This window comes from Crocodylus porosus, unplaced genomic scaffold (genome assembly GCF_001723895.1).
Source record: "Crocodylus porosus isolate Cpor-Errol unplaced genomic scaffold, CroPor_comp1, whole genome shotgun sequence".
NCBI lineage: Eukaryota > Metazoa > Chordata > Crocodylia > Crocodylidae > Crocodylus > Crocodylus porosus.
In genome coordinates, this window is record NW_017728923.1 from 1,503,544 (window position 1) to 1,514,160 (window position 10,617).

A 10,617-nucleotide genomic window follows, 5' to 3' on the forward strand; every position below is an offset into this window, starting at 1 on the left:
ATGCTAGGGAGGAGAACACCCTAAAGGGAGGTAGGGTAGCAAGCCCTAGAGGGGCTTGGAGTTTACTTTATGAGCGGGGAGGCTCTGTATTGTTTGTGTTGTAGCCAATTGGCTTGGGTTTCGGTTGTAGTTACCCCGGAGGACCGGGTGAGGCTGTAGGGGTGAGAGGAGGCCTCACGGGGACTCCCCAGGAGCTTGGGGGTTCCCAGTGCCCAGTAGGGGCACAGCGGGCCCAGCACAAGGAGTACCGGAGAGGCGTGGCACAGGCCCCAGGGTGGGGCAGCAGGCGCGAGAGGTGCGGCACAGGCCCCAGGGTGGGGCAGGTTCTGATTATTAGGAACCCAGTAACAGGGGGACTAAAAAGGACCCTTGAGGGGTTCCTCAGTATTGGGGACCCCGAAGGGCCTAAAGGGCCAGGTAAGGCTTCGGCTGCCTGAGCCTAAGTGGACCTCAGATTTGGACATGACCCAGTAGGGTCGGAGAGGCCAGGTAAGGCCCTGGCCGCCTGAGCCCAATCCGGTATCCACCAGTATTCGGACAGTAGTGACTAGCAAAGGTTTAGGAAGATGGCCCAGGTGGTGTGATAGCCTCAGGAAGTTGGAGACTGGTGTCGGGGTATGGTGAGCCCCAGGGGCACCAGGGAGTGGACAAACTCGGGGTTGCCGGAGAGGGGCACCAGGGTGGGATGAGCCCAAGGGGTGCCAGTGGGGGCTGGTTGGAGGACCAGGACAGAATAAACGTCCGGTAACAACTGCGAGGCTTGGGGCATGCTAAAGGGGAGGTAGGAGGCATGCATAGCCCTTCAGGCAAGGGGTGCACAGAGGTACCCCGTACGGAGTAGGGGCAGGGACATTCACACCGTTCACCAGGGGGATAAAGGCAGCCTCCCATCTATACCTATTAATCATCAAAGACATGGCGGGCGAGAATCCGAGGGTGCTGAGTCCACCTTGCGTGACAGTAGGGGGCGCTAGGGGGTACACAGCCGCTCCTAGGCCCTACTCCCTCGCAATAATATTAACAAGCACTTAGAGAAAAAGAATTGTAAAACAAGAATCCACACCCATGTCTGTCTTACCTAAAGTTTTGCCATCCTTTGCTGATGAGCAGGCCTAACTTCTTCAGACTTCTCACTGTGTCTTATATCAGCCTCTCTCCTGGAACAGTTCCACAAAAAGTATATTTTTTGTGAAGGGAACATATTTTAATCTGCTGTGATCCTTTCAGGTTCCAGGCTCACGAAAACTAGTTCTGTAAGTTAGCTGGAGATAAGAGACAATGCCAGAATTATTAGCCTTCTAAAGACCATCAAATGTTTTGTAAGGCTTATCGTAATCCATTTTTCTTCCTAGGTTGTTTGTCCTTACAACCATCTCTTACTAAGGCAATGTATTCATAAAGTAAATATCCCAATAATATACCGTATTTGAGTAGTAGTCACTGTTTGGACACATCTTTTACTATTTCCCAGTTTTAGTAGAACAAAGGAAAGATGAAGGATCTCATCTGATCATAAAAAGGGGGGATGGGGTTCAGTTTCCTTTTTTTCTTCCTCTGCTTTTTCTTTTTCCTCTCCCTGAGAGTAGGGGATACAGATTGCCCCTCTATATGAATTAGAATTTCATACTCTGGATGTTGCTCCTGAAAATATACCGATACATCCAGCAGATGGGGAAGGAGGATAAGTATTTTGGGAATTGCTACAGAACAATTGAAGAACAGATTTGTTGTAAGTCGGAAACAGCCAGCTCTCAGGGAAAACTGCTTTTCTTGGGAATGTTTCAGAGACTAGTGACTTCTTGAACTCCACTGTGAGAGATGTCTATCTGGACAGAATGTTTAATTTTGATAAATTCTATATAACCATTTATTGTAGTGGTGATGGTGTTCTTGTGAATGTTCCAGGTTCTTTTCTCTGTGACTCTCCAGTCCTGGCTGTACATGAAGAAAGCCTTTATACAGTTGAACCAAATCGGGTTCAGGTCCGTACCTGGCAGGTGAGTACTTGTTGGCTTAGGGCTCATGAAGCTAGGGGAAAAGTAATAACATTACTGAGCTGCTGAGTTCCAATGAGGATGCAAACAGCATGGAGAGCTTACACAGTGAGTTTACCCTGTTGCATGTAGTTGAAAGGCACTGTCTGTGCCTAAGGTGAAAAAAAACAGAACAAGAACACATTTCTGTGGGCTAGAGAGCTAGCCATACTGCTCATTGAGGAATCCTTTTCTAGTCCATTTCTAGTCTAGAGCAGTGGAGAGATCTAGTTCTCTCCCATAGTGTCAGAGGTTAAATGTTTTATTTATGGCTGAAAAAATCAATTAGGGTTCTGCAAATTGAATACCTTTACCCCATTATAGAAAAATATGATGAAGGTATTAACTGAAGGATCTTTGTCGCTTTTTTTGTGGAAAACCATTGCAGTCTAAATAATAAGAACCAACCATAATAAACAAACTAACCATAAGCTTCCTAAGTTCTGGAATTTTAAAAAGTATTAGCAGTGCATACATAAAATATGTGTTTGGTTGCAGGGCACTTAAACTGATATAAAAAAATAGTTGCATGCCTCAAATGAGCAAAGGTGCAGGTAAAAAGATACGTGCTATTACAGCTGATATTTACATAGATAGTGCTATGTTTTGTTTTTTTTTTAAAAAAAAATGCCTCCATTTACACTAGCATACATTTTGTGAACACATTTAATACATCCATTTAGGACCTTGAAATCAGTGGCATTAAAGACAGCAGAGATATGCTATCTACTGTCTAAAAAAGACCAAAGCTGGTTTTGTAAGGCACCAATACAAAGCATATCTTGGTTTCCAGTACTCAGTAACTTATTTAAGCATATGACTAACTTATACAAATTAAAGAGATCTGCGATCATTTTTTCCAAAAGTTAGATTTTGAAAATCAGGTTCTACAAAAAAAAGCAGATTTTATAAAGCTTTAAAATTAGAAGAGATGTATCCATAAAATACATGGGTGGCTCCAGGATTTTGAAAAAATGGAGTGCAGATGGTGTGGCACATACCAAATAAAACACTAAACTTTTTTTTCCAGTTAAAGAGAAACTAGATGCTTTACTAATAACCAAAGGGTTAGCACTTTTTATTGTGGCTAAGTACAGCCAGTCAAAAAGCCCAAGGCTGAATCATTTAAATCTTCTCAGGTTAGTCTAAGCTACATAGACTGATACTGATAAGCAGGGATCCTTGTTCTCTGTCTTATAAATAGCAAATTTTATGATGAAAATCTCAGATTAAAACAATGAGAATCCAGATTTTTCTGCAATTAAAATGAAATCTCTCTCTCTCTCTCGCTGAATACAATGTTTTGTTGATTTTGTATTTACAATTTTAAAGCAATTTGGAAACCTATGAGTACCTCAGTCACTATAACATAATACATCCAAAATACCCATACATTTTGGCACTTTAATTTTGGTTTTTTATCATGGAAAATCAGAGCTTCCCCTGCCCTCTTCTCTCACCAGGATGTGGGTGCAGCTGCCTCTTTCCCCGCCCCCCCCCCGGCCACTGCTTTGTAGTGCAGAACAGCCCTGATGTGCTGGTGACTGGCCCATGCCATTGCCCCTCACTCCCCACCCACAGCCCCTCTGGCCCTGCTGGTGCCCCTCACTCCTGATCCATGGCCCGCTCCGGTTGCCATGCCTATAGGGCTAGAGACCTGGGTCTGCAGCTCCTTGCCCCTCCAGCACATGTCCCTTATGCTTGCCATGGGAGTGTGCAGTAACTGGGAACCAGCCCCCATTCTACTCCTGGTACAAGCTGCCCTCTGCTCCATCCCTTTCCCCATGTGGGCCCTGCAGCTGTGCATTCCGGCCCTGGGCCCAGGCCTTGTGTACCACCTGACCTGGGCAGCACCTTTGGCACCAGCCCTGCCCACTTTTTTTTTTTCCCTCCCTCACTGTGGGGGCTTCAATCCTTTCTCCCCGCCCTCCCCGGACTTACCTGCAGGGAGCTGCTCTCATGCTGCCTGGCTGCCACATGCATGTGGTACCTCCTTCCTGATGGCCCTTCTCCTGCTCCCTCCAGCCCTTTGCAGGCTGGAACTCTGCCAGTCTGCAAGGGGAAACCCACCATTTTTTGCGTTCTTCTCCTTTAAATAAAATCCACATTTTTCTCTTTTAAAATGAGAGAATCCTCATTTTACTGTGTTTTCCTATGGTGAACAGAAAACGTGGATATCTGCTGATAAGCAAGTGAACAGACAGTCACTTTTTTTATTCCAGAAATCCAGCCCCATGCCTGCAGTCATCCAGGCCACAAGCTGCGGGACACTAGAGCATGCTTCCCTGCTTAGTTGGAGCAGATAGTTTGTGGAAAGCTAGCCCACCCACCCTGTGAGGGAGGGTTTGCAGGGGGAGGTGCAAAGCATCATGGGATGCTGACAGACACTTGAGTTAACTTGAATCTGGAGGGGATCTAGGACAAAAATTCAATAAACTGATTTAACGTAAATTAGTTAAGTCTGATACTATGTCCATCCAGGTTTATCTTAAACCAGTTTTGACCATTTTGAAAGCAGTGTATGTGCACTGAACTTCTCTTGTGTTACAGATTTGAGCCAGTTTTGGATCACTTGTATAGGTTGAGGTGTAATTTCGGTCTCTAGCTTATAAGATTAAAGCAAAAGCAAATTTGCTAGATTATACATAAAGCTAAAAACACAATAAACTAGGAAAAAAGAATCAATGTAGTAAAAGATATTGCTTTATTAGTCCTGTAGTCATTATAATTAAATGTACATCTCTTATTTGGATTCATAAAATAAAATCTAGCCTTCCTGAGTGTCTTGAGAGTGCCTCCAATACTTCACTGTCAGTCTTTTCTATACTTGAGATTATATTGCCAAACCTGAGTTAAGCTTTTTAGCTAGAGCTAAAAGCAGTTTTGCAGGGCTGCAAGAGAGCCTTTTTCTGGTAATTTCTCTCTTTCAACAGACAGCAACATTCAGAAGAAAGGATAGTTTCAGCAGCAGAACATTAAGACCGCTAAAAAGGAGAGAGGGTCATTAACACCTGTGGAATGGAGATATCGGGGATATGACAATGAGCCATGAAATCAGTTGACTCTCTCAGCACTGCCTGAATAGAAATGCAGCTGTCCCTCCCAGTAATTGGCTTTAAATTTTAGGTGGAGCAGGTGGGTGCAGCTGCACCACTGCACCTTCCCTAAAGCTGCCCCTGATGAAGTTATATTTATATGTCCATGAAAAAGGCTTTTATTTTAGAATTAAGTATTCTTCTGCAGAGCTTGTTACCCAAACATCTGCTATTATTCCCTGCTATTTCTGGTTATGTATAAAATGCATATAGAATTATTGTATCATATCTAATATAACATGAAGGAGAGGAGAAGCGGTCTCTCTTTTCTGTGAAGTTTTTAAATATATGGACAAAAGTGTCCCAGAGGTATAACTGTAATTAAAACCGTTTAGCCATGCATGGGAACAGATTTCTGTTGTCTCTTTTCATAGATTTCATAGACACTAGGGCTGGAAGGGACCTTGGAAGATCATCAAGTCTACCTCCCTGCCCCAGGGGCAGGAAGTCAGCAGATGTCCTGGAGGCTGTGTGCTTTAAGCATGGTATCTTTAGCTGCTAGAGATAGGATGGGGCCCAAATCGCACTAAAGACTCTGATTTACCAAGTAGTTAAGTGTTGCTAGAACACGGTGGAGTTCTCTCTGTTGGTAGATCCTATCTTTAGAAAAGGGTAGCCTGTGCATTGTATCTTTGTGGATACATAAAGCTTTGGGTCTGAAACATAGGTCACAGTTAGGGCAACCTTAACAGAGGGAACAAAAAGAAAACAAAAGTCTGTTTTACCTCATTGATATTGCATTAGCAGTTCCTAAACAGAAGAGAATCAAATTATTCCTGTAAGGTGTTCTTTACTGTTCTTTAGTTGGTAGTGGTTGAGATAAAGGAGAGATGTTGTAGGTGTGCTACCTTAAAGATGAAAGAAAAAGCTCATTGACAAAAACTGAACATTTAAAATTACTGCTTTAATCCCTTTCCCCAGGGCACTGTCAAGCAGCTGCTAGTGTTCTCTGAAGCAGAGGGGAATCCATGCCATTTGGATGTCTGTGGAAATTTTCTGGCTGTGGGAACTGACTTCGCTCACTTTAAAATCTTTGATCTTTCTCGCAGGTATGAATATGGATTTATGGGGATCTTTTTCTGTTTCAGTGTCTGGAGTGAATTTAGAGGTGAAAAGAATTAGTTTACCGGAGGCCTAAGGTAACGTCCAGCACACACAAGAACAAAAGACCCATCCTTAGGCCCAGGGAGGGACCACTGATTTTATTTTCTGTGAAATAATCAGTGGTCCCTCCCTGGCCCTAAGAATGGGTCTTTTGTTCTTGTTAGCAGATACCTTGCAACTTATAATGTAAAAGATGGAGGAAACAGGAGAGTTAGAGTGAAAATCAGTAATCACCTGAGGATAACTGGAAAACTTGGATGTCACTGAAAATCACCATAGTGAAACAACTAAAGAGATCTCCTGTGCCCCCCCTGAAATTGGCCTTTGGGGAGTGGTAGCACTGGCCCCCCTAAGACATGCCAGCAGCACATCTGGTTTTTTTCCAGTGGCATCAGTCACCAGGAAGAACCGATTGCCCATATATGGGTTGTAGTTGTTGAAGGGTTTTCCATATAGGTTCCAGGGAAAGATGGTATGTCATCACCAATGGTGTGGAATTCATGGGGACTTTCTTTTTGTACTGCAGCAATTCTTCACATGGTATCCAGGTGACTCTTTCAAATGTATGACTTATCTCTCTAGAGGAGTGTCCTTTTGGGGCAAAAGCCCTTTTGAGATTTGCAAGTTGACAATTGTGGGTGTTCTCCTCAGTGCAAATCCAGTGGTATCGAAGAGCTTGGCTGTATATTACAGGTTTCTTGGTGTGTTTAGGGTGATTCCTGATTCTATGTTAGTCTGTGGGTTTCTTGTGGTGGCTTGTGTTTTACCATTCTGGATATTGTTCATTGTGTCTAAAAAAAGAAATGTTGCTACTGGAATGTTCAAGAGAGTCCGGCAGAGAGGTCATGAATATTGAATTTGTAATGGAAATCAATCAGACTGTAGGTTTTTGGTCCAGATGATGAAGATGTCATCTATAAGAGAGCATGGATTTGATGGTACAGTCTCTTAGATATAGCATGGATTTGATGGTACAGTTTTTGAGGCATTCTTCTTCCAGGTGGGCCATAGAAAGGTTGGCATATTGTAGGGCCATTCTGGTGCCTATAGCTGTGCCCATGGTCTGGAGGAAGTGTTGGTTATTGAAACTAAAGTTGTCATGTGTGAGGATGTGTATAAATTCAGTAATATCTTTAGGTCTGTATTCTGAGTTGTAATCTTGCTTTTGAAGATATGTAAGCCAGGCTTGGGTGCCATCCTGGTGTGGCATGTTGGTATATAAGCTGGTAACATCTGTGGTGGCTAGGAGGGTATTGCTGGGAAGGTTGTTTATGTTTTTAAGTTTTTAAAAGAAAGTCTGTTGTGTTTCGGACAAAACTCAGTCTTTGGGTGACAAGAGGTTTTAGGATGGATTTGATGAAACCTGATGTTTCCTCAGTTAGGGTTGCATGGTTGGATATTTTATAGGTCTGCCTGGGTTTCCTTTTTGTGGATTTTGGGGAGCATGTAAAAAGTCCCTGGATTGGGTAGTGGGGACAGAGCTGTCCCTTGGGTAGGGCAAATCTGGGTGACCACCCTGGGCCCTGTGCTTTGGGGGGCCTCTCGGAGCTGGGCAGAGCTGCTGCAGCCCCTCCCGTGGGGCTCACCTGGAGCTGGTAGCTCAGCCCTGCACTGTGAAAGGAAGCATCTGGCTGCACACTGCCAGCTTTGTGTCCACTGAAGAGCGGCTAGTCTGGGGTGCGTGGGATCTGCTTGGCCCAGGGCACCAAATTTCATTGCTACAGCACTGCCGTGCCCTGCCTTTGCAGGGTCCCACGGCCCTGCACAGTGTTAAAGGAACCCCGCACCCCACTAGAGTCAGCTCTGAGTGGGGGAGGATTAGTGCAAATGGAAATAATGTGATGGTGGTTTTGAGTTTTAAGGTGACAAGGGGACTTGGATCTTCCTCTAGTTTTTCATAATGGGAAGTATCAGAGAGTTTGGTTTGTTTAGTTTTCCTCTTATGGGGAAAAAAAAATCTTAAAATGAGTATGTGTGTTTAACCTTGCTTTTTGTAGACTCCTACCAAATTTAGTTGATCTGCCTTCAACCTTGACTAAGGTTGAGGCTTATTGACAGTTATTTACAAATAGCAACAAACCAGTATACCAGTATAATTCCTTTGCATGGGCACTGTTCCTTCCTTTTATTCTAGAACATTCCTAGATTCCACACAGAATAGTTATACTTGCATAACCCTAGTGCAGGGGTCAGCAATGTTTCTGGACAGAGTGCCAAAAACACCCACAACCTCGACTTCTTCTAAGATGTTGACCTATCGGGGCGGATGGCAGGAGAGCCACGAGGGACCCAGTCCTTGTTGTGGCAGTGCAGCCCTGGCCACTTCCCTGCTGTCTGCATTGAGGTGCACTGGCCAAGCAAAATGTCTTTGTATGCCATGCTCTGGCACCTGTGCTGGGAGTTGCTTACCCTGGTCCCAGTGGATTATTCTGCTACAGTTATTCTGGTTAATTTTCTAGGGTAGAATATCTGATAAAGTCCTCTGAAACAGGCCATCAGGATTTTCAGGTTGCTGGTACTTTAAGTTTAATAAGCCAGTGGGGCTGGAAAAAAGAGTGGAATGGCTTATTAATTTCTTCATAAATGTAAGACGGATAGCAGTAACCCCCTAGGAAATTAGCAGATCTCTGTCCCAGATTTTGCCTAAGTAGATGTTGCGAGAACCTTGTATACTTGGAGCCTATCCACTGGCTTTTGATTTATTATAAGTCTTTACTGTAAGTTTAAAAAAAAAAAAAAAAAAATTATTGAAACTTGTTTGACCACATAAATCAATGTCTGTCTGCAGAGAGGCAAAAGTGCACTGCAATAGCAAGAATTTGGCTGAGCTGTTTCCTGGCCTTGGGAGAATAGCATCTGTCAAGTGTAATGCTAATGGCAACAAAATCAGCATCCTCATCAACAAGGTGAGCCAAGGCTTTTCACATACCACCATGAGTTCTGAACATGACACCAAATGCAAAACTGAAAGTAAAATTTACCTTGGGTTGAATTGTCATTCTCTCTAGATTCAGAATCTTTTTGGTGTTATCTATGGAAGCACTACAATAAAGTGTGGTTTTTTTTTCTGGTCACACCAAGGTCTATTTTAAGGAATAATTCTTAAAAGAAGAGGGGCATTTCATATGTTGACTAAAAGTGCCACTTTTATGGCAATGTTAAATGGTCACTGTCCATTATAAATGTATAGAATTAGAGGAACAATGGGAGAAACACCCAAGAACATAGGAATGTAGGACTGGAAGTGGCTTCCTTGTCCTTTCCCTCCCAAAAAAGAGATTTTTTTTTTTTTTTTTTTTATAGACTCCAGTATACTGAGCCATAGGAACATGGATGAAATGAATGTATAGCTAAGTTTTGCCTTGCCAGTTTTTTTTTTTTTTTTTTCCCCTACTGCATGATTTAACTCCTGGTTTGTTTTTTGGTTTTTTTTCCTTGCATAGCCTGACGATAGCCTTGATTCCAAAATCTGTTTCTATGATGTTGAAATGGACACAATCATGCTCTTTGACTTCAAGGCTGGAAAAGAAGATGGTGGGGAGATGCTTTCCTATTCAGGACAAGAACCTGAGAAGTAAGAAAAATTTAATTTTAAAAAAATTTGCCTTGTGGCTTTAGGATAGAAATTGACCTTAGAAAAACAAACTACAGTACCTTGATATTAGTAGAGCCTGCATGTTTAGATTTTACAGCAATGATATCAGTGACTGACCTCTTGGGGTATATCCAGGCGGTATGCTGTGGTCCCGTTGCACCTTTCGATTTCTGCTCCACCTAAATTTCAAAGCCAGCTCCTGGGAGAGGCAGCAGCATTTCTATTCAGGCAGTGCTGAGGGAGTGCTCATTATATCTGATTCCTGATTAATCTCTCTTCACTCCACAAGTATTAAGTTCCTCCTTTTTTATGGTTCTTGTGTTCCATTAATTTATCCCTTCTCCTGCAGTTTTACTGTCTGTTAGCTATTCCTGGTATTATCTCTCTTCTATTTCACACCCCTGAGGACTGTTTTAAGTTTTAACTAAAAACCTTAATACAGGTGTAATAATAAACTCAGGTGTAGAAATTGACAGTGAAGTATGGGATGCATTATTAAGATTTCATGGATTTAATACATTTCATAGATGTTAGGGCTGGAAGGGACCTTGAAGATCAAGTCCAGCCCCCTACCCCAGAGGCAGGAAGTCAGCTGGGGTCAAAGGATCCCAGCAAGATAAGGAGTCCAGAGTAGGTGCCTGCACCACTTCTGGAGGGAGTATATTCCAGGTCTTGGGGGTCGGACAGTAAATAAATTTTTTTTTTTTCTTATGTTCAGCCTAAAACTGTCTTGGAGTTTTTATAACAGTTGGTTCTTGTTTTTCCTTGGGGCGCTCTGGGGGACAGACAG

General features: G+C 43.1%; 1 protein-coding gene across 2 annotated transcripts in view; it reads left to right on the plus strand.

The window, feature by feature from the left end:
* The window catches only part of IFT140 (intraflagellar transport 140), a 167,701-nt gene that overhangs the window by 61,865 nt on the left and 95,219 nt on the right, over nt 1-10,617 (plus strand). For both annotated transcript variants that reach the window (XM_019539922.1, XM_019539923.1), the window contains exons 12-15: nt 1,906-1,997; nt 6,050-6,177; nt 9,021-9,138; nt 9,676-9,806. In XM_019539922.1, coding sequence (XP_019395467.1) covers nt 1,906-1,997; nt 6,050-6,177; nt 9,021-9,138; nt 9,676-9,806 — 469 coding nt within the window. The remainder of the gene's footprint in view (nt 1-1,905; nt 1,998-6,049; nt 6,178-9,020; nt 9,139-9,675; nt 9,807-10,617) is intronic.